This window comes from Peromyscus eremicus, chromosome 13, assembly GCF_949786415.1.
Source record: "Peromyscus eremicus chromosome 13, PerEre_H2_v1, whole genome shotgun sequence".
Classification (NCBI taxonomy): domain Eukaryota; kingdom Metazoa; phylum Chordata; class Mammalia; order Rodentia; family Cricetidae; genus Peromyscus; species Peromyscus eremicus.
The window spans coordinates 33,352,063-33,376,800 of NC_081429.1; the positions used below are offsets into that span (position 1 = coordinate 33,352,063).

At 42.0% G+C, this 24,738-nt stretch overlaps 1 protein-coding gene across 1 annotated transcript in view; it reads left to right on the plus strand.

Annotated features, from left to right (window-relative positions):
* Positions 1 to 24,738, plus strand: part of Farsb (phenylalanyl-tRNA synthetase subunit beta) — a 68,040-nt gene that overhangs the window by 40,418 nt on the left and 2,884 nt on the right. Inside the window, exon 16 of the mRNA XM_059278188.1 lies at positions 9,293 to 9,448. Coding sequence (XP_059134171.1) covers positions 9,293 to 9,448 — 156 coding nt within the window. The remainder of the gene's footprint in view (positions 1 to 9,292; positions 9,449 to 24,738) is intronic.

Genomic DNA, 24,738 nt, shown 5'->3' on the forward strand with positions numbered 1-24,738 from the left:
CAGGCTTCCTGTGGTGCACAGTTTATTTGAACCCTGTGGCTGTCTTCTCATCTGTACAATGGGGTAATGACAGCCCTTATTTTATTAGTTGCTGTAAGGATCCAGCGAAACTGCATTTGGAAAGTTTCGGCCAAATAGTAAGTGGTGGCTGCTGTTCTTGTTAGGGTGGTGGCAGTCCCAGGGCCAGATGCTGCTGGCCTGGGTCATACCCATTTTTTGCCATATGCTTGAAAGGCCAGGATGGCCAGCAGTGTTACTGTACTTTGCTCAGACAATGGAGTTTGATTTTTATCCTAACCTCTAAGGGACCTTGTGTCATAGGATTTTCTTCTTTTGTGGTTTTTTTTTTTTTTTTCCCTTTATGAGAAACCCAAATCATACTAATATAAGACTTCACTTTTAAAAATAAATCACAGAAATGTTGTTCTTGGAGTGACTTATGATATTTCTCTCTCTTTATTTTTTGGGTGACAAGCTAGAAGTCCTCTCTCTCTTAGATATATGCTAAGCCATGTGTTCCTAAATGAAACTTTCTGAGTGAAAAAGTTGAAACCACCAATAGTTAAATGATCAAGGGATTTTCCAGTTAATATGAAAGTTCCCAAATTCTCCTTAGTAATCAGTCCCCAGATTATTAGTGAAGATGTGTAGCAAGCATGAGCCAGGTTGTCTCATTCACCGTGGTGATAGAAAAGTAGAAACTATCTTCGACTGTAAGAGTGCTTGCCAAGCAAGCATAAGATCTGAGTTTGGATCCTCAGAACCCCTGTGCCTGTCATCTCAGGGCTAAGGAGGCAGAGACTGGCGGGACCCTGGAGCTCACTGGGCACCCAGCTTAGCCAAGCTCAGTTTGGAGGGAATGTGCAGACTGTCCTGGGAATGTAGAGAAAGAGCTCCAACTGCCAGGAGCTCATTGTTGAGAAAACCCTAGCACTCCTAAACCTCACGTCAATGTCTGCTTGGCAAATGGCTTCTGAAATAAAAATGGAAGTAGAGTCTTGTGTGGATTTCCGTGTTTTCCTGTCTATCTCAAGTTCCTCTGAGAGCAGGCAAAGACAACTCCCATTTTCCTGCTTGACCTAGTCGAACATTCCCTCTACTGTGGAGTCCTCTCACTAGCCATCGTGATGAACGAGGCTGTCAGGCTGCCAGTTTGGAACCGACTCAGGCGCACTTTTCAAGCGTTAAGACTTCCCCTGTAAATCAGGCCCATTCGGCCTGTCTGAGGCTGAGCCAGCCACTGCATTTGTTGAGCCTCAAGAGCCGAAGTTGCTGTAACACTTTTAAAAATTAGTCATGACTCAGGGGACTAAGCTGATTTATCCCTTTTGTTGGGCAGAGTGGCATGTGTTTTTGGAACAAGAAACTGAGTGCAGACTCTGCCCTGGGGTAAGTTTTTCAGTTTTGGAGCAGGGAGGGTAGCAATGGAGACCATGCGAGGCTGCTGTGTGAGTTACCGGTTGGTTTCAGACGTTAATAGCGCATTCATTTCAATATCAGGAAGAACCAAACTGTAAACAAAATATTTTTAAAAGCCAGAAAAACTGCAGAGATAAGCAAAGGACCGTCTGCCTGGAAAAGCTAGCTCATTTTGCACAATCCAGCTTTCCACTTTTTAAACACAATTGAATTCTGCAGTCACAGTTTTTCCCTCAGTGCTCAGGGAAGCTGCCAGAATCTCACTGAAGTGACAAGAGAAAACAGGTCTCTAGGTTAAAGAGGGTTAAGTCTAAAATGGAGCAAGAGCCTAAGAACATGAGCTGGGCTGTGTAAAGGGTCTCAGTGATTTCTACCAGCAAGATCCAACCATCAGGATCTATTCATCCACGGTTCAGTGTGCCATGCCTCTGTGGCCAAATCTCAGAATCAGGTGCCTACACTTGGTTTCAGCATCATCATCTCAGAAAGTTTGGACCTGAGTAGCTGCTGTGCTCAGTGGAGTGGGTTAGAGCACTTACCCAGGGCTCTAGATACCCTTCCTCTCTTCTCGAAGCACGATTATTCTAAGTTTTGACTTGCTTAGAACTTCTTCCTCCATCCTCAAGAGCGCTTAGCAGTCCTGCTTTGAACTCCATTCCCCTGCCTCCAGGTTCCAGTTAAATAGTTCCCAAACTTTGACATTGTGCCATAAGCTTCTCTAAGTGAGAGGATGGTCTGTTTTTCCTTACCTTCCTCAATGCATGTGGAAATAAAGCATTTTGGGTTGAAGCCTTTAATTGAAAGATCTGTTTCAGGGTTCTCATTTCTTCCTCCTCCCTTGAGCACCATGGCTGCCACAGAACCGAACTGTTGGTCTTTCTACGTGTTTGTTTCCTCAGCTTACTGTACATACACATGCAAACATGGGTGTGAGTGTCTTCTGTCTTGCATTACAGAATATTAAATATAGGTGCAGACATAAGGCCTTTGGTTAACAGAGTGAAGGAACAGGTTAGGTCTTTAGAACTTTTGATATAACTATGTGTTTGTAAAGGCTCAGTAAGAGCATTTTGTTATAGGCTTGTGAGTTCCTGTCTTCTGAGACATTGTCCATCAATTCTGGAGCTTCAGATAATGGAAGATTATCCAGCATCCACATGTGGAATGCGGCTCTCTGAAGAGGGCTTATGTCATCAGTCTGGATTAATTTAATTTCACCAGTTCATATTTTTGGCATGTAGAATTTCCAATTAATAATTCAAAAAACGTGGGTGTAAGGAGACTGACGTTAACAATTTTTGAAGTAGCATCCTTCGCATATGTGATGGCATCTTAGCTGTGTAAATAAATCATTTTTAATATAGAAAGTTATTTTAGTGTGCTTGGTTCCACATAGTTAAGATCTGCTAACGTGAGTATAATGTACCCTGTCATGCATCCAGTACTATATTTTTTTATAGATAAAAATCCATTCCAGGTTTATGTTAACTAAATAAAATCCAACCCTCAGGAATATAATTTTTTCCCTGTATGCATTGAAAATTTTAGAGATTTCTTTTCACATTTGTTTCTTGGCTTTTCAGCATCATTTTAAAAGAAAAATGTGACCTTTGGTGCTTCAATATAGAGGCATTTTAGGGAAGTTGTTGGTATTTTTTTTATGATTGAACATTTTTTTTTTTTTTTTTTGGTTTTTCGAGACAGGGTTTCTCTGTGTAGCTTTGCGCCTTTCCTGGGACTCACTTGGTAGCCCAGGCTGGCCTCGAACTCACAGAGATCCGCCTGGCTCTGCCTCCCGAGTGCTGGGATTAAAGGCGTGTGCCACCACCGCCCGGCTGAACATATATTTATAATCTTAAAATTTCATGAATGTGTGTTATTGATTTAAGAATATTTTTTAATTAAAAAAAAAATCACCAAGCAGTGGTGGTGCACATCTTTAATTCCAACACTTGGGAGGTAGAGGCAGGTGGATCTCTGTGAGTTCAAGGCCAGCCTGGTCTACAGAGCGAGTTCCAGGACAGCAAGGCTATATAGAGAGAAACCTTGTCTTGCAGTCGGGGGTGAGGGGAGGGAGATTCTTCAACTTCTCCTTTGTTCCACACCTAGAATTCACTGCCAGACCTCATGCATACCTGCAGCCATATTTTGCACTTCTGTGTGTAGCTGTAGAGCTTTTATAGTAGACACAAATGTGGTCATACATGGTCCAGCCATGCATGCTATCAATTTCATTTTTAATTCTTACATAATATTCTACCATATGGAAGCAGAGGATGTTCTTACTATGAGGATGAATGTATAGATTACAAGACTTCCTAAAGTATGTCTTACAATGAGTATCATTTTCTCTTGTACAAATACATGTTTTTAGAAATGCAATTTGCTAGTCCCTAGGTATACACATTTAAATATTTGACAATTTAGTAAATTCTTTTCTAAAATATTTTTAACTGATTATTTTTTTCTTTTTTGTTTTGTTTTGGTTGGTTTGAGATACATCTTGCTGTGTGACCCTGACTTTCTTCAAACTTACAACCTGCTTTCACTTTCTGAGTGGTAGGATTACAGCTGTGAACCAATATACCCAGCATATATTATTAATACATTGCATATGTTACTATATTGCGTATATTAATTATACCTATAGAATGGACTTCACGATGCCATTTTCTTCTTGTTCTCCTCCCCCTCCTTTCTTCTTGAAACAAGTACCTCTGCCTGAGTTGGAACTTGCTATGTAGACCAGGCTGGCCTCAAATCTGACTTCCTTTGCCTGCCAAGTGCTGCGATTAAAGACCATTATGCCATTTTCATACATGCATGCAATGTGTTTTCATACCACCACTGCTTGTCCCTGTCTCACTGCTGCCGGTCTCCTCATCTAGCCCCTCTTGTGTTTCCATGTTTTCATTTTATTTATTTATCGTCCTATCAGGAGTATATCAGGGTTCTTGTTTTTCTGTGTCAGCCGTGGTTTTTCAAGGTGTTGTGTTTTTGTGGGATTCTTGGGGCTTTTGTAGGTCATTTAGATTGTGCTAAAATTCTTTAGGAGCATGAGGGTATAGTTCTGTAGGTGCTGGTGTTGAAACATCAGTGGTAGGCCAGACTTAGAAATGAGTGATCTGCTTCATTTTCCGAGGCTAGCTAACTGTTCATCTCTAGCTCAAGCACAATATCCAGCCCTAGATTATTCTAGAAGCTTTTTTGTTCTCCACATCCACTTTCTTTCTAACGACATCTTTTCTTAGGCTTCTGGGTGCATGTGAGAGTAAGGAAGACTCCGTGCCCTGGATAATATGCTACCAGAAACCACTAATTCACCTCTAACCATTGGTGCAGACAGGGTATATACTACATGGGAGCCTATGCCAAAGCCTAGAAAATTTGTCTAAGTCACATGCTAGGGACATCATGTACCATTCCCTTTTATTTTTCTTTAAAAAAAAAAAAAAGTCATTTGTTTTGTATCCTTTGAGCTCACAGAACTGCATCTAGCCATCCTCCTTTGGGTGGTTTAGATCCGCTCTCTCCGGGCAGTACTTTGAAGTCTGTGAAATACACGGATAATTTAGGCTGACATACTTGGCAGGCCCATTGAAAAAGCAGATTGTTTGATGGCATGACACAAGAGGTCTGTTAACTGAGTTATAAAGAACTGAGGCATTTCCAACAAAACCCTAGCTTTGGCACGAAGTCTAAATAGTTCTTACTTTGTGGCATGCAGTCGGTACTTCCTGTGATGTAATATGGCCTCTGCGCAGAAGGCAAGGAGATGGGAATTTTAGGGTCGGACCTTTGAGGAACGTGAAAAACAATCAGTGATAGAGTAGGGAGGGGACACCTAAATAATGAGGTTCATACATAGTCCTAAAAGTCAGTGGCTTTTTGTAAGCTTATTGCAAAATTAAACCTAGAAGTTAATTTTTTTTCCATGTATGTTGTAAACATCTTGAAACCTTTATTAAATGGAATAAGCTTTGATTTTAATTATTATCTTTTTGGAGACAAGGTCTCACACAGCTTAGGATAGCTTCAAACTCACTGTGTACCCACGAATGACCTTGATCTTCTGATGCCCCTGATGGGCATGTACCACCATGTCTTGGCAAGCACTCTATCAACTAGGCCACATCTCCAGCTCTTTCTTTAAACTGTATTTATTTATTTATTTATTTATTTATTTTTTTGCTACAGTCGCTCAAAGCACTTAATTTGCTTTAAAAAAATTCTGTTTTTGGTCTAGATATTTGACTGTTATCAGAAATGTTCATTTAAAATAATTTGGAGATTAGGAAAAAATAGTCCAAGACAAAGGTTCCCCAAACCAAGCGCCTTTTCGTTTGCATTGGTAAGCTCTCTGAATGGTGGCCTTACTGTCGGCCTGCTCTCACAGCGAATATGGAACTACAAAGTCGTTTCAATACATGCCTGTGTGTTAAAGTGGAAGCATGTGACACCAACAAATGGGTACCACATGGCAGGAATACCCAGAAGCAAGTCAGTAGTATGAAAGGGATAATTTAGTTCTGTTTCATTTAATTTTTTCCCTTCAGGAGGAGAGAGACAGAATGTGTGTGTGTGTGTGTGTGTGTGTGTGTGTGTGTGTGTGTGTGTGTGTTCACGTTCCTGCAGCAGAATTAGGCTTCTCACTTCAGTTTGTGCGTGCTGCTGGGTTACCCGGCATTTCTGCCTGCCTGCCTGCCTTTAATATTGATCCTTCTCCTTGCACCTTTGATTATAGAGTTTGGATAGCGGAGTTCTTTGTCATGGAAGATGGAAACAACAGTGAGGGGTGGCAATATGGAGTCACGTCACCTCAGCTGTCCCTTGTGTTGCCTTGGAATTTGGCTCACTCTGTGCTCCTGGCCTGATGCAGTAGTTGCTTCCCTGTGCTTACCTCTTTTTCCAAACTTTAGTTGTCTATTCAGAAAATAAGTGTTGAGTTTGTGTGAGCCCCAGAGTGGCATTGACCTCCACTATCTAAGGAAAGCTAGAGTGCCTTAAGCATAGTATGCACCAAGAGGTGTTAAATGGTGAGAAGCAGTTCTTTCTCTGTGTCTATTTACTCAGAATATAATCTCCATAAATTAACATACTGTTGATGGACACAAATTCCAGTTTTAAAAAAAATAATTTATTTCAGTGACTTAAATGAAATTCTTGAGAATCGTGAAAACTTTGGAGAAGTAAAACATCTGTTCGTTGTACTGAAAACGTTTCAAGAATGCACATCTTCGACTATACATATATAAGCAGCTATATATGGCCACACATGCATTTACCCTTATACTGTTTCCCTTCTAAATCCTTTATGGCACACTGTAGGGTAGTGGAGAGGGTGTGGGTTTTAGTCAGTCCTGAGCAGGTCCTCGTTTGTAACTTCATAGCTGTGGAATTGATAATGATTAGCCCTCGCTAGTTAGCTTGACTTCGGGCAACTTGACTTAATTGCCTTGAGGTTTGGCTTCCATCTGTTCCCCAGCAGTAGTAATCCTGGCTAAGGAGGGTCTTGAGCTAAGTAACGGCACTGAGGGGTGCCTGATCGACACTCGTACCTGGCCAGAGATTGCCAGTGCTATGAGTGTCGCAGTGTCTTGCTGTTTGTGCCAGCCTTGGTAGTAGCTCTCACCTGTGGAAAAGCTGTGGAAGAGCTTTTGTTCAGTCCATGTGCACAGGAAGCAAGCAGCTTGTTGTTTTCACTTTATTTCCAAAGACAGATGTTATCTTCTTTCTTTTTCCCTAATTTAAAAAGCACAGTGAGGCCAAATGCATTCAGAATTTGTAAGAGCTGTGTGGCTTTAGGATCTGTTGAAGGGTCGTGGTATATACCTAAGTTATATGCCAGTTTTAAAGCTAAATGATGCTGTTGACTTTAAATCTCCCTTCATGTGCTATGTACTTTTTAAAGCACCACTGTGAAATCCCCAGCAGCATCCCCCTGAAAACCCCCCATGTTTTCCCATGTTAGCCACATTCGCCACATCTTACTCCACGCAGCTGCCGTCCAGTCTCAGTTACTTCAAGTCTGCTTTGCTCACCTTGGCTCGGGTGGATCATGCATCCTCCAGCCTCTGTGGCTGGCTGCTTTCATGCGGTACAGTGCCTCTGAGAGCTAGCCAGCCGCGTGAAGACCTTGACAGTTGCTGAGGTTTTTTCAGTGGTAGTTAGTATCTCACTGTGTTTCTACTACGTTGGTTCATTATCCAGTTTTCATTGGGGTTCATCTCAAGTTGTGATTCTTATTTGTCTTATTTTTATAGAAGATAATGTATTGATCATGGAAAGATTTTGAAATAGACATAACCTGTCGATCTGTTTCTTTGGAGTCTTTTTCCTCAGTATGTGGCGCTGTCTGATTATGGCTATGTTTGTATAGTTTGAGCCTTCCCACGTTTGTAGAAGTTGTGGTCATTTAAAACACAGCTAAGCTACCTTCTTCCTGAGCTCTGAAGTGCGCAGCACAGCAGCAGCGCTGCATACTCTTGTGTGGAAGACCACTGGATCTTCCTCATCGCCCGTGGCTGCGGCCCTGTGATCAACAGGGGCAGTTCTCCACTTTCCTTCCCGTCAGCCCTGGAGGTCACCTTCTCATTCTTTCTGTGGTGGTGGGACTGTGAGGTGTGAGCTTGTGGTAGTGTCCTTGCCTTGCACACAGAAGACTTCAGTACCTTACATATGGGGATCATGTAATTTTGTCCTGCTGTGACTGTTTCTCTTGCCATCATGTCTTCAGGGTTGAGCTATATTACAGTAGCTTCATCTCCTTTGTTTCACTGCTTCCATGTAAAAAAAGATGATTTTATTTTATGCGTATGAGTGTTTAGCTTGCATGTTTGTCTGTGTACCACATACGTGCCTGGTGCCCTTGGAGTTCAGAAGAGGGGGTCCGATTCCCAGGAACTGGAGTTCTGGATGGTTGTGAGCCATCATGTGGGTGCTAGGAACCAAACCTGGGTACTCCGTAAGAGCAACAAGTGCTGAGTCATCTGTCCAGCCTCTCATTCCACGTTTTAATTGTGAAGGTTTATATAGAATTTTATATGTATAACTTACACAGCTTTTCAAAGGTTATAAAACAGACAATACTGTAACTCCAACCTGGCTAAGAAGTGGACTCCTGGCGGCCTCAGCATTTGGTGTGATGCATCTGTTACAGTACCTCCCTGTTCTGGGGCAGCCTCCCTCTAACTTTGCTGATAGCCATTGCCTTGCTCTGCTTCATAGTTTTCCAACCTATGTGGGTTCTTTTAACAACATAATTTAGTTTGCTCTACTTTTTAACTGGTTGGCCTCCTTTAAAAATAGAGGATCTAGAGGTCCTGAGTTCAACCCCTGGCACACTGTCTCCATGTTTTTGTTTGTATTATTATTATAAGTGTTTGCTCTTGTCCATTAAGATAAGTTTTCACAGAATGCTTTCCCACAGCCACCAAAATACTCTGAGAAGTGACTTGCTGTACTTCATCCCTGTCTATGTCTCTAGTTCCCTATTGGAAATAATATAGGAAGTATTTCTGCAGAAGCCTTTTTGGTATTTAGTGTGATTATTTAGGTGGTATCATGAATAAAGAATATGAATCATTAACTGGTACATTTTGCTAGAGTGTTTACAGCACGTTTTACAAGCAGGTTCTATAGTGAAGCTTTGGACCTGGGGCCAACACTCCTCCCCTCCAAAGTAAACACCTTTGAGAATTTGGTGGCTGAAAAGTTTGATCTGACCGTGAATTTCTGAGGCTGAATGCTTCTCTTCATGCTGAATAATCTGTTATCTCTTTTTGTTAGCTTTGTCCACGTTTGGTTGGGATAAGCCAGTTTCTTAAATAATGGTTACTGTGACCTGATGATCAATCCTTTCTTGCTTTTCTAGATGTAGGTGCGAAAAACTACAGGCATCTCTGTGCTGTTTATTACAACAAGAACCCTGGGTTTGAGATCATCCATGGGCTGCTGGACAGAATTATGCAGCTGCTCGATGTGCCTCCCAGTGAGGAGAAGGGGGGCTATGTGATCAAAGCATCCGCAGGTAAGATGCCAGAGTCGGCGAAATGCGATCAAAGGCCACATCCTGTTGTTGATAAAGTCCTGTTTGTTTCTTTTGCTTTTGAGTTAGAGAGTATGGGCAGTAAAGGGGAGAGAACTTTATTCTAATGAACTGTTAGTTGTTGCTAGAAAATATTCCTCCCTTTTCCTCAGCACCTCGGGAGGTTGTTTTTCAGAGCTGTTAGGAGCTGCACAGTGTTGCTTCTGCACTAGCTGAGCTGTAGTAACCCCAGCACCCCTGTGCTGCCAGCACTGGTGAGCCGGAAAGCCCGGGCCGCAGGCTCGGATGACCTGAGATGCAGTCTGTACTCAGCCGCATGGCTGAAGCTTTGAGACAAGGCGGGAAAGCTATTGCGAAAACGTCACTCGTTAGTCAAGCCGAAAGGCGGGATCGGCTGCCCAAAGCCCAGGCCGGTCTCTGGCTTTCATCTAGGCCAACTCAACGCTACATGTGCCCTCATGTGCTGGCTTGTCCTTGTCCTAGGAGGTCTGAAGCTTTTGCTTTTCCTTGACTTGTAGATTGAATCTAAGTTTATTTTCTTTGACAAGAGACCTAGAAACAATTGAAGGAAAATATTTTTACCACTTATTCCTGTTCTTTACCTTGCTGTTTTTTATGCCTGCATTTGGCATCCTAACTTGCCACCACAACTTTCATTTTTAAAGTATTACTTAGCAGTTATTTATAGTGAGATTTGGTGAGTAAATATTTTGGGGTTTTACTTATATTTGTTTTTCTTAATCCTCAGATTTTTTTTTTATTGTGGCTTGTTTTCATTTTGATTTTGAGCCATTTTTTGAAAATAGCTCTGAAATATATAGCTATGTTGGGTTATTTGCTCAGCTAAATTGAGAGGTTTAGTAGTAGAAGAAATTAGGCATTTTCATTGGAAATGACCCAGTAAAGATGTGTTATGCTTACATAATAGAGTCCAGTGCTGGGACTGGATCATGCTGTCCCTCCAGTGTAACATCTGGGCTTTACAAGTGAAGGAATTAAGGGGAGGCAAGTTGTAGGAGTTGGGCCTGCTTACTTGTGTTCAAACCCAGGCTTCTCTACCAGTTGCCTCCAGAGTTCATTGTCCATGGTCAGCAGCTTACCATTCTAAAAATCTACTCCAAGATCAAAACATTAGTGAGCTTGTGGGAAGTGATAGGGATTGGAAACAATAGGTGGAGCCAGGGTCTAAAGGTGGGTGCTGTGGGATGTGTGTGTGTCGTAGAGTGCCATTTGTTTGACTATAAGCTGGGGAAGGAGTTCTACATGCTGGCAAGGGGCTTCAGCTAGCTAGAGGGAAAGTGTTGAAGCTACTGATTCTTTGGAAGCAGGTGAGTGATGGACGTCCGCACTTCAGTGGGGTTAGTGTGTCAGCAGTGAGGGTGGGTCAGGAGCATGGAGAGTGGTGAAGAAACGGTGGGGAGGCTTTGCAGTGTGCTGTACAGCAGTGATGAGTGCTCCGTGTGACTGAGAAGACTGATGGAAGGCTCCACTAGAAGATAAGAGCAGCAGTGGCCAGTGTGGTGCTGGAGATTTCCTAGTCCATACCACTGAGAGCCGTGTGTGACAGACAAGCCAGTAGGTGTTGATCTTAACATTACATTGTTGTATTCTAAACTTAGGTAATTTGAATCCTGTGAATATTAAAGTTCAAGCAATAGAGAACTTATTAGCATCTAACTTCCCTGATAGCAGATAATCTGCTGTTTTGGCCCAAAATTGTTTTTAAATTACAAGGTGCATCCATAAGTTCTAACCGCCCCTCTTTCATTTTTTGAGACAGTCTCACTGTGTAACTCTGAACTCACTATGTAGCCCTGTCTGGCTTGAACTCAGAGATTGATCTGCTTCTCCCTCCTATTGAATCTAGGATAAAAAGTGTATGCCACCACACCCACCCAGCAATTATAGCTTTCTTAATTACTTGTAAGTCTTCATGTGCCTTTGATTAGGGTAAATTGTTACTATTTCCTTCTTTTCAGTGCTAGAGAATACACCCAGGACCTTGGGCTGTTTAAGCAAAGTCTCTGCACTGAGCTACACCCCCAGCCCTTGGCTTTTTGATGCAGGATCTGCTTGCTTAGCCTAAGCTTGCCTTACATTTTCAGCCCTCTCTCCTTTGCCTCCTGAGTGCAGAGGTGATTGGTAGGAGCGACCACACCTAGCTTACTTTGTTGTTTTCATATGAGTATTTAAGGCTCAGATTTAATTCTCTTTTTGAATCTACGTTTGGCTCTCAAATGCCAAAGTTTAAACTTTTATGACTTTGAAAAGCTTTGATAGAACTTCTATACATGGGTAGCCTGGATCAGTATTTTCTAATATGTCTAACTGCTTTTCTTGCAAAGAGTAGGGAAATTACTTTTGTTTACTGTCACCATCAGTGGCCACATCCAGCTCCCTGGATTCTGGGGCATGTGCCTAGTTCCTGAGTGCTTTTTCTTAGGATGCTTTTTGTAAGAGCCACCAAGCCAAGGACAGTTAGTGTCATTATAAATAATGGTTCTTTGTTTTTCATAGGGATTTCTTAGTCTGTTTTGATTATCTAATGACAAATATGATTATTTTTTTATGGTCAGAAAAATCAAGGTCTAAATAAATGGCTTGTCCAAATAAGTCAGCAGAAAGCCAGGATTTGTTCTCTCTGTGATATGTATGCACATACACCATAACTAAGGAACAAGAGCTGTTTTCCAGACTCCAGAGTCAGTCTGTAAGCACAGGGATTTAGTTGTTGGAATGCTTTTATCTATGTCTTTTCTTCAAGCTTACTGTTATTTTGCATATACATACATATATATGTGCATACACACACCTATATAAGTGTGTGTATATGTGTTAGGAAAAATGTGTATGTTAGGAAAAGCTCTTCAGAGGAGGGCGGGTGCAGCCAGAGTAAGAACTACTGTTTGATGCCAGTTTTGATTATTGAGCTGTCTTCTGTTACTCCAGCATATGGTTTACTTGTTAATAATTAAAGATCCCTAGCGGCTTTGCAGTTATAATTTGGCTTAGTCAGTTTAGTAGAGTTTCTTGCTCATATCAGTTGGGCCTTATCTCTTTCTGTCTCTTAATGTGTACTACCAAGCTCCCTTTGTGCTGCTTTGCTGGGAAGGTAAGTAGAGTAGAGCTTAATCTTCTATGAAAGTTGGCCCTGCCCATTGTGAGAGAAAGAAATCTGGAAATTCGTTTGGCTGATCATCACATCGATCCTGAGGAAGGTGATGATGATAGACCGTAACCAAATGATCATGTAGTAGCAGCTCCGCAGCCAGAGGGAAAAACCATGGTTGCTAATCATACAGAGTTCTCATTTTCACCATAACGTGATGTCGATCGTCAAGTTGATGATAGAATGGGGTCAAGTTGAGTGAAAAGGAAAAAAAAAAGAGCCTTTACTTGTTAGCAGACTACAGAGCATTTTAAGGGTTTCAAAAGTTCAGCACAGAGTTTTTTAGTGGCATTTGATCAGATCATTATAGCAAATATATGTTTTCATTTTTTTCAGCTTTCCCTTCATTTCTGTGGTTTTGTTGCAAACTAAATTATGTATGTTAAGATGCACTTAGCCTTTTAAAAAACCACTTCTGGGCAAGGAAAATTCTCAACATATTTGTGTTTAGAACAGTAATGTGGTTGCTGGGCAAATCAGTGGCAAAAATAATTTCTTGTCGAATGTGGTGGGCTTTGTGACTGCCTCATTGACTCCAGCATGTGGTTTTTCCTCCTTAGCTTGTTAACCTAGTTCAGTTTTGATTTTTTTTTTTTTTTTTTTTTTTACAATTCTGCAGAAAGTTCAGTTTAGCTTGAGACAAGATCCTTGATGAACAGACAGGTTTCAGAGCTTTAGTTTTGACAGTCTTGAGTTATTCATGCTGTTCAGAATTGATTTCAGGAAATGAAAAATGACCTTGTCATGCCCACATGTAGCCCAACACCATATGTACTCACCCTAGTTATTAGGTGCCTTCTGTTACAGTAACACCTAGTGGTCATTGGCTTGACCTGAGGTCATGACCTTATTCCCTTTTCAGGACACCTGTGAAAGATCTCAGATGCTGAAATATATGGGTGAAATTGTTTCCCTTGTCACTCTGTCTTAGTGTAATATGAGCTTGGAAATTCAGTGGGAAAGTACCTGTTGACTAGCTTGTTGAAGTAAAAGTGTTCAGTTTGTGGTTTGGTTTATACAGAGCATCCTAGAGTATAATATAGGGGTTCTAGAGAGCATACCCACACTCAGTACCATCAGCAAAGACTAGTCTGTTAAGGCATTGGCTTTGGTAAAAAGTTTAAAAGCTTGGGACCTTACGACAAAGGGACCTCTTCTGCAGTTGTCTGCGGCTTGCAGGTGAGGTTCCCAGTCCTGCACCGTCCATTTGTTTTGAAGTGATGACAGACTGGGAGGGCTGCCGGACTCACTCAGGACTCACTCAGCCTGCCTTACTTGTGAATGAGCGTTCCTTGTTCCCGCCTCACCTCTGTGCAGAAAGTAAAGGGCTCCCCACTCATGGACACTTACTTAACTTTCTTTCTATGTGTTCTTGTTCTGAAAATCGTATAAATCACAAATCCCACACTGATTGGCTTAGTTCAGTGCTCTAATACAGTTGTAACACAGTGTGGCAAGCTTTGTGTTATTGTTGTGATTATTATGACTATTACTATATCTCCTAAAGACTTTTTTAGACATTCTCTTTTTTCCAAAATTCAAAACTGTTTCTTTACCCTCTGCTTAGGCCAGCTCCTGTGTATGATACAGAGATACATAGCACATAGCTCTTTTCTGTTAATAAGAGGTTCCTCTCAGGCCTTTGTCGGAAATGCTCTTCCTGGGGATGGTAAAGCCTCCCTTCATCAGGTCCCAGGCTCTCAGGAGGAAACTGCTTCAGTGGCTGTACTTATGAAGGGAGAACTGGTCTCAAATTCCCCAGTGTTCATACCTTGATCCTAAATGAGGAAGTGCATCCATGGGCTGATGGATTTTCTTAACTATCCTCAGACAAAGAAGAGAATTAGCATACCCCAGCTTGAGAAAAGGAATTGGTCCTGCCCAGATCTACCCAGGACTGACTCTGCATCAAGAATACCTTCTAGGCCGGGCGGTGGTGGCACACGCCTTTAATCCCAGCACTCGGGAGGCAGAGCCAGGCGGATCTCTGTGAGTTCAAGGCCAGCCTGGACTACCAAGTGAGTTCCAGGAAAGGCGCAAAGCTACACAGAGAAACCCTGTCTCGAAAAACCAAAAAAAAAAAAAAAAAAAAAAAAGAAAGAAAAAGAAAAAAAAAAGAATACCTTCTAGTCTTCCCAGTTACTAGCCAGACATTATATACTGTGTATTGCTTATGTGCTGTATGTATAGCTGTGTATATAAAATCTATAAGAGTTAATAATTCTATGTATGTGAATACATGCACCACTGGGGTCAAACCTACAGACTGTCACATACTAAGCAAGTGCTCTATAAAACTTGCTTTGCTTTGTTCAGTGGAAAGTTAACATTGACCAAACAAATTTAAACTTTTAAAATTGTTTATTTATACAATAGATTATGCATCCTTGTCACATCTTTGTACAAGCCCAATATACAAAGTACTTTGATCTTCTTTAAAAGCTAGATTCTGTGGATGAGAAACCATGCAGCATTTATCTTACTGAGTCTTGCTTGTTTCACTTAAAATGAGGTTCAATCCATTATCTGGTGAATGATCAGTTCCATTCTTCTTTATGGGTAGATAGCACTCCACCACCAAGCTAAACTTATAATTTGGAAGTCAAATTTAAAAACTATTTGCTTTTAGGTTTATATCTGCTGAAAAAGTTTGGTTTTTATTTTTGTTTTGTTTAATGTTGCTTGGTTTTGATTTTTGAGACAGGTCTCATAGCATAGGTTGGCCTTAAACTTGTTGCTTGGGCTAAAGATCTTAAATTATTGATCCTTCTACTATATTTTTTTCTTTACTTATTCTTGTGGGAGGTCTGGGGCACACATACCCAATGTCTGTTGTAGAAATCAGTTCTCTTTCCCCTGTGTGGGTCCTTGGGGATGAAACTCAGGCTTGGTGATAAGCATGGTTACCCACTGAGCCCTTTCACTGCCCAAACTCCAGATCCTGCTGCTGCTACCTTCCGAGTGAGCACCAGGATTACAGGCATGTGTCACCATACCTAGTTTATGAGGTGCTTGAGATTGAACCCTGGTCTCTGCATGCTTGTCCTCAGACCTCTTCTGAAATTTTTAAATATTATTTACTCATGTAAATAATGGTGTATCAAATTACCTATGCAATGCATAAAAGTATGTAAATGAGAAAGTAATTCAATTAGTTGATAGATATTTGTAATGTTATGTTTTTAACACTTGACAAAGATAAATTCAAAACTTTTTAAATGAAGTGATAAAATATGAACTTTTTAGCTAGGTCTCAAAGCCTAAGGCACACACAAATGGTGTCAGAAGAAACAAGCAGCACACACAGGACAGGGCAGTAGCCTTAGGTGTGTTTGTACTTCCTCTCAGTGGGTCTCATTTCCTGTCTTGTTTTGGTTTTGAGACACAATCTTGTTTTGTAGACCAGGCTGTCCTTGAGCTTGTGACCCTTCTTCTCAGCCTCCTGAGAACTGGGATCACAGACAAGCCTGTGCCATCATGGTCAGCTCAGCGTGGCCTTGACATAGAACAGTTTTGGGAGTTTTCCCATCATAGTCACATATTGCTGGATTGTGTAACACAACTACTGCATTCATCTGCTGTGTTCCATGTCTGTATTGCTTGTGTGAAAATCCAGTGAGAGGAATTAAACTTTGAATCAAATTTTTGTCAAGCTGAGCTTAGCTTTGAAGGATGCAAACAGTAGGAGACTGAGGGGACCTGGCCTCCTTATCCTTGCCTTACTTGAGATCAATACCTTCTATACAAACTCTTCGTCAACACCCTCTTCTCCCTGGGGAGTTTGCACTACTCAGCACCAGCTGCTCTTGCAGGGTTCTGTTTCGTCCCGAGTGCCATCTTGCATTCTGTCCCTCATCTGAGACCCTGAGTGAGTCCCTCTCTGCTGAATCCAGATAGGTTTTTCTGTCTCCCTCATCCATGTAAGGGCCACACTGTATGGGAAACAGAAAGGGAAGTCTATAAATGGAGGGGGATGGTCACATGTAGCAGGCTTTTGTGACGGGGACGGGAATAGGATGCTTCCAGACCCCTTTTCATAGCAGCTCCATCTGGAACTGGAGTCAGCTATGCGCCCAAGGGTCCCCGGCTCCTTTTAGTGAGAGATCAAGTTCAGATCACCATGTGCACGCTGTGGTTGTCCTCTGCTTCTGAGTGCAGCTCTGTTCCTAGGCTTTTGGTGTACGGAGATTATGGAGATGCAGAAAATACTCGTTCGTTTTAGTTTTGTTTTTCAAATAGAACACTTTTGTTTGCCTTTTAGTTCTGGTTCACTAGGGCTTCCGGCTTGTTAGGCAAGAACTCTACCACTGAGCTACATCCTCACCCCAGCATGGATATTTTCAGTTGACATTCAGAACTTGAGGATATTTATGAATATACTTGACTTTACAGTTCTCCTAGTTTACACTGAAACTCTGGGTTCTTAACACATATTCATCGTTGTTTGCTTACACTCATCTGGCTATTTATGTCATTATAGTTTCAAAATGAAAGTTCTAGTATTATTAACTGTATGACTGCTGAAAATAATTAAAAACTAGTCACTTCTTTTTATTCTTAGAATGTAACCTACTAAGTATGTTTAGATAATCATCTTCAGCTTTTTTCCCCATCTTTGATTCCTTTCCCGCCTTCCAAGCCTGTGTTTTTTGTTATTGCTTTTTGGTAGGCTTTTGTTCTGTCTTTTGAATCAGAGTGTTTCTACATAGCCATGACTGACTGGCCTTGAACCCATGATTCCTCTGCCTTCGCCTCCCAGATGCTGGAATTAATTACATGTGTGCTCCACTGACCTCAGCCTTCTTATTTTCCTTTATCCTTGTGTGGTTTGCTTTCAGACATAAGTGCACATGTATGTGTATACACCTCTGCCTTCTCAACTGAGCGGGCAATGCTGTGTGTACTGTTCCATAACTGACTTCTCGTCCCAGCAGCCTACGCAGAGGCAACCTGTGGGGTCTTGTTCTTTGGCTCAGGTGAACTGCTCCTTTACGTGGTCCAGAGTTGGACCAGTTCTCTGTTGTTGAACATTGGCTTGTTTCCAGTCAGTACTGCACTGTAGCCTTATGCTCATCCTTTCTGATGCTTTGTCTGTGGGTTTTGGGAACAATTTCTAGAAGTATGGAGTTATTGGGACAAAGGGTATGTTGTTATTGCACTAAGTATGGCTAGATACCCATCTCTTAGACCTTTGATTCTCACATTGTAGGTGCAGTAGACGAGAAGACCTTGTTTATACGAAACTGTAGGTCCTGTGATTGGTTGGTTGGTTTTTTTTCTGTTGTGTCTAGTCTCATAGATGGGAAATGGCATCTCACTAACTTTTGACTTGGACCTTGTATGAACAAATGTGAGCAAAGTTTCTCATTTATGTCAGCAAAGTTTCTCATTTATGTCAGCTTTTAAACATCATATAGTCAGTTATTCATTTTTCTTTTGGGATCTGACTTTCTTTGTTGGGAAGTGTTGCCCACTCTGAGATCAGAAAGGAGTCCCCATGTTCCCATTAGCAACACATTCCAGTCTCCCAGACAGTCGCCGCTTACTCTGACCACAGTAACGAAGACTGGGTTTCAGCTTTCTCACAGAGTGCTTCCTAGGTTATTTGTGCTTACCGTTTTGCAGTTATTACTGTGATTTTTATTAAATTGTACTAATTAAGTTCCCAAATTTCCCATATTTTATTGTACATGCCTTTTGAAATTCATGAAGAGATTGAGGGAACAGTATCTTATGATCATCCTTCCATTTGTATATTTAAAAGGCAAAATAACTTTGAAAGGTCCTTCAGTCAAATTGGAGAGGTCCAAAAGGAAAGATGATTATAGTGAAAGTAGGTAAGAAGTAGAATAAAGACCTGACTCATACCAGGATGGAGGGCACAGAGCCGCAGCATCACACAGCTTGTTAGAGGCTCCTGGTTCATTGCTGAAGGCCTGCAATATTCAGCTTCTTTCTTGAGAAGTATTTTAATAATCTTACATATATAATAATATATACATATATAATAGAGTTAGTATCGTGATCTCTTTAATCAGCCAAGTCCATCTCAGAACATTAAAAGTCCCTTTTCTCAGCATTAAAAATCAATTTATCCATCGTTAAAGTAGACTTTGAGCTGAGACCTTATTTTTCAAAGTTTCATATTTAATCTGTGACTTTCAGATTTCCCGAAGGTGTAATATGTAGTCAGTGTAAGATTCAGAGTGATTATGAAATAGTGGTTATGCTATAGCCAAGGAGGGCCAAATGCTGAGCTGCTGCCCTCTTGGATGCTGGGAGTTCTGTAGCAGTTTTGACTGTAGTATGCATCCAGGTGGCAGCTTGTGTGCAGGTTCCCTGGTGTTCACACTGGAGCTGGAGCGAACCGTAGCATCTCTTTGTCAGAGCACTTTGCCAACAGACCAATTCCTCATCCATGGGATTTGTTGAGAGCAAGATATTTGGACCACTTTCCTTCTTTCTGATGTAGCTTCTGCCATTTCCCCCCAGCAAAGGGAAGGTATTCCACTGTCCCCATCCCCAGCAAAGGGAAGGTATTCCACTGTCCCCATCCCCAGCAAAGGGAAGGTATTTCACTGTCCCCATCCCCAGCAAAGGGAAGGTATTCCACTGTCCCCATCCCCAGCAAAGGGAAGGTGTTCCACTGTCCCCATCCCCAGCAAAGGGAAGGTGTTCCACTGTCCCCATCCCCAGCAAAGGGAAGGTGTTCCACTGTCCCCATCCCCAGCAAAGGGAAGGTGTTCCACTGTCCAGCTCTTCTCCCTTTCACTTCCTCTTTGCTCGGTTTGAAATGAAGGAATTGCTTTGTAATCCCACTGCCCAGAAGCTAGTAGCTTATCTGGTAAAGGTTGTTAAAGATCGATTTTCACATTTTTTGTAGGACATTGAGACAGGGTCTTGTGTACCCCAGGCTGGCCTCAGACTTCCTAGTAGCTGAGGCTGGCCTTAAAACTCCTGATCCTCCCACCTCTACCTTTAGAAATGTGTATATATATGTATGTGTGTGTGTGTGTGTGTGTGTGTGTGTGTGTGTGTGTATGCCTTTGTAACTCCATTTACTCTGATTTTATTGTATTAATTCATAATCTGCTTTGTTTAAAAATTAGAAATGTATATTTTGTGAATTTGAGGGCAGTGGTTTAGTTTTTTCTTTTGTATGCTACAACTTTTGGGAAACTAAAGAAAGAACAAGTGATACATGTTTATAGAAGCCCATTTACAATAATAAATAAACAACTCTAATATAAAGTACTGAAGGAATTATTTGACAAACTGATATGTGAACATAATGGAAGGAACGTGACAAAAATATCTTTAAACATGTGACTATGAACAAAATTGGAGTTAGAGGCTTTTAACCTATTTACTTTTAGGTAGGTCTTCACTGTGGTAGCCCAGGCTAGGCTTAAACTCAGACTCCTTCAGCCTCAGTTTCCCAAGTAGCTGGGACTACAATGAATGGTGCTGTTGAATTCAGAGGATTTTGTTTCTTTGTTGTAAAATAAGAAGTGTGTGTCCTGTCTACACCAGTTTTATTAGGAAAGGAAGATGCAGAAATGAGTGTGGGTATCAGAGATGGGCAAATTGCTTCTCAGAGTGACCTTAGAAATTTTAGGTCTGCCACCAGGAAGCAGCCCTGGATGAGAAGGCTTCCTGCTAGGATTTAGGACCTGGATTCCAGTCTGGAATGTGCGGCTCACCTGCCGCAGGACTCACTTCTCCTGGGTCCACTGTGGGACAGGCAGGGCCGTCTGCTAGGTCGGCTCCTGTTCTGAGGAGGTCTGCAGTTGCATCAGAAGTGGCCTCTGCTGCAGGCTCTGCTGCACCTGCTCCTTTACACCTGCCCAAACTTTACATGGGGTTAGTGTGTGCTTATTTATCAGCTCAAATCATTCAAGCCTTGATTTAAGAATCTAGACTGAGCAAGGCGGCGGTGGCGGTGAACGCCTTTAATCCTAGGACTTGGGAGGTAGAGCCAGGTGAATCTCTGTGAGTTCGAGGCCAGCCTGGTCTACAGAGCAAGATCCAGGACAGGTACCAAAACTACACAGGGAAACCCTGTCTTGAACCGCCCCCCCCAAAAAAAAAAAAAAAAAAAGAAAAAGAAAAAAGAAAAAATGCAGTTCTGGGGCAGGAGACATAGCTCAGTGGTTAAGAGTACTTGCTGCTCTTCTAGAGGACCTGGGTTCGTTTCTCAGCATCCACAAAGGTGGCTCAGAACTCTATGTAACTCTTCTGACCTCTAAGACATGAATGTTGTGTCCCTACATATATGCAGGTAAAACACTCATTTACAAGTTTTAAAAATCAGTATTTTTTTTAAAATGTAATTTTATTTCCCCAAATGAGTGCTGTGGGTTGTAATGCTGCTGGTGTTCTGTTGTATTAATAGCATTACAGAGTGTACTGTGTATGTGCTAAGGTTAGAGGTGACACACTGTCATTCTGCTCTGTTCCCTCTTTAAACTGTATGTATTTACTTATTGTAAAGCAGAGGAAGTTTGCAGACCTGAGGTGGTGGGCAGCTTGAGCAGCAGCTTACGAGCATCATGCTGCAGCCTCATCTGCCGCTGGCCCTTCTTCACCTTTGGCTTGCACTCCAGCCTCTGGTATTGCTTGCCTTGGGCAAGGTTCCTAATCTCCTAGTGCTGCTCTTCTTCCCATCTGTAACTTACATTGCGCAAAGGGCTTGGGCAGGTCCACGCTCTGAGACATCTCACTCTCATGGGGGGGTGTGGAGGGGGGAGGGAGGGGCTGAGCAGAAAGGATACAGCACCTTTCCCTCTCTGCTCATTAAGTTAACTCTTTTTTGGTTTTTCGAGACAGGGTTTCTCTGTGTAGCTTTGCGCCTTTTCCTGGAACTCACTTGGTAGCCCAGGCTGGCCTCGAACTCACAGAGATCCACCTGGCTCTGCCTCCCGAGTGCTGGGATTAAAGGCGTGCGCCACCACCGCCCGGCAAGTTAACTCTTAGGAAGTGACAGCCATGGAAGCAAAGACTGGATTTGGTGTTAGAATTTGAAATATTTCATTAGAAGATTTTAGTGAATGAAAGGGGTCTATATCCTTCTGACATTGTCCACTGAGGAGTCCAGACTGGTCTCAACCTGGCAGTCTTTTGCTTCCTGAGTGAAGACAGATGTGAACTACCATGCCTGACAAAAGATGGTTCTCTGTTGAGGACATTTCTTATCTGGGTTTTGCTGATTTCTTGTAAGAGTAAGGTCCCAGGTCCCTGGCCTCATTTGCAGTAGAGCACACGGTGCCTAGTCTTGATCCAAGCAATGAGTTGGTAAGTTCCAATTCTCTCTAGTCCCACTGCTTCCCTGTAAGAGTTAATGGTGTCTGCAGGTGTGTTGGGATTAGCACTGTAAAGTTGTGTAAGGGGTTTTTCTTTCTTTTGATCTTCAGAAAGGGATGAAAGATGGCCATTAAATTCAAAGGATTAGGTCCCCTCTCTTTATAGACTTTAGGTACCATAAATATTCACTTCAAATGCAAGGTGAAGAATTGTATACATCTGGGAGAAAATGGGTGTTTTATATTACCAGTCGGAAATTATTCAGTCTCCCTTTACAAATTAAATGGTCTTTGCAGAGGCCTTTTCTCCCGAGTGCACCGAGATCAGGGGAAAAAAAGTGTTTTTGTATTCATATCTTGGTTGGGATGCTTTGGCTCCTTAGAGCGCTAAAGCCTTTTCTTTACAAATTAATGGTTACCTGTGGTGGACCTCTTTCCCCTTGTAGGATTCTGTCATGTCCTCAAAAATCGGCTTGTGCTAAAACCTGAGAACAATGGCCCCATAAGAATGAAATTCTGCATACATGCGTGGAGGGTGTAATTGAGTAGGATTTATTTATCTGTTTGTTTGTTTACTTACCCTCTGAGAAGTGTGTAGGTTTGGATAGGCACCAACAATGAAGCTGTTAGACTAGTAACGTATTTTTTCTTTTATCCATATTACATAATCAGTCATTTTGAACAGACGTAAGACATATTCAGTTGGTATCTACAGTTAATACATTTTCCATTTCATACCTGAATTTGAGGATATGTGTGGTGAAAGCTAATGAGGATAATTTCTGTTGTTAGCAACAGCACACTACTTTACCAACGTTCTCTGCCCGGTCATTTCGTTGTTTGATGATATTCTTTTTTTACACTTGGATAATAAGTACCCAGTTACAGTCACTTGTGAGTTTGAATCCTAAAGTGTGTATTGACAGTATGAAGAAAAGGAAGAGTGCAATGAAATGAGCAGCTGACATTTCAGAGCATGTCAAATAAAGTGTTTAGGAGTAACCTGGCTCTAGCCAGTGGCAAGAGTGTGAGGAGGGCCTCATGCTTGGTCACACACACACACACACACACACACACACACACACACACACACACCCCGGTGCTCTCAGATGAAGGGTCTGCTCAGTTATCATCGAAAGCTTCTACTTCCGATGCTTCATGAAATTAAAGGAAGGAGTGAGTGTGTGGAAAGCTCCTGCCAACTCTAGGCTGTAATACAGCTCCAAAACGATGGGGGCAAAAGGAAACTGTGAAAAGTGTTTGGCAACGGGCAAGAGAAGGCACTCCCAAACGCTTTGATGGTCAGTTAGCCAGAAAACGCGCTAAAGACGGGGTGCTGCGCTAGATTATGGGCCCAGGGATGACCCCAAGGACACAAAGACTTTAATTAAGGGGCTTATTCACACCCCACTAAGTTTGGGAAATTAAGCTCTTCTTTGTGCCTAACTGGTGTTTCTTTTATCTGGGCTTCTATGTCTGTTGCAATAGAGAGCAACATTTTCCCAAAATGTGTTCTGCCTTAGAAGCGATAACTGGGCCAGATTTCAGGTAAAGCCTTGAGTTTCTCGTGGCATGGAATTCATGCAGATGTGGGTTGGAGCTGGTGCACTGGACCTTTGCATCGTGCTCTTACACAGTAGAAGAGAGTGAAGGGACTCCAGCATCTGAATGTTAGTTCCCGTTCACAGGGTGGTGGGTAGTGCGCTTGCTATAAACACAGCATGTTGCCTTTTCTCCAGAAATACATTTGTGTGTGTGATTTGATAAAGGCAGCTTTGGCTGCAGTCCAGGTCTGACTTTCTGAAAGCCTAGGCCGTGGCCTTCAGATGTGATGTTATGTGTTTTCAGACAGACTTTATGATATATTAGTTCTAGTTGGAGCTTTTAGGTCATATCCATCCAACTGGGTACTGAGCTGAACCACCTCCTTTGGCCAGCAGTGGACATTGTGAATGAAAATTCCTGAGAAGAAACTATCTGTCTGTAAACAAAAAACTCCCACAAGGAGTTCGTGTGTCTGCACACTTGTGGACCAATTGGAATTTCAGTAGTGTAAAGAGACTGGAATTTTTGTAGATCCAGAGGCTAATTAATTACTTTATCTTGGGCTAGTGTTAGCCTTCTGGAGCAGCCATTCCTTGCCCACCTCTGTACTGTATCTGAACTAACACCTCATGATAATAAATCAAAACCTCTTAGAAGCTGTTAACAGAACACCAGCTTCCACCAATCCAAATGCTGAGAGTGTCATCAGGTAATACTTTAGGCCTGTAGAAAAGCTTCCGTCATCTTGATGTACCCACCTCTCTGGTGTACCCACCACTGCATTTTAAGCTTGCCTTGATTTATGACTTTCTTTGTTCTGTAAAACTATAAAAACCCTGTAAAACTGCTTCCATGTTAAAACATGGAATTTGGGGTAACATAAATCTGTGTTCCCAGACAATGGTCACTCAAAATGCTCCAGAATAAACTGTCTCTTATTCCTTTTAAGATGAGAGGTGTGGTCTTTTCTGTTGACAGCATTCTTACATCTAGAAGGCCTTGGACCCTTAATGTGGTCTCTGTGTCCTTCGTTTCATTAATGAGGCAGTTCTGCCTGTGGACTTTGGTTTGCTCTGTAAGTTTTAAAAATACTAAGAATGCTTCAGGTTTTGTAATTTTACCCTACACCAACATTTCTAGTTCACCTGCACCATCAGTCAAGTGGAGGGTTTGTTTCTTAAGGTTCTCTCTGCCCTTGATGTCAGAAGGCCCCTTTGCATGCTTTTTAATTTGTGTATTTGGAGAACAGAACCTCA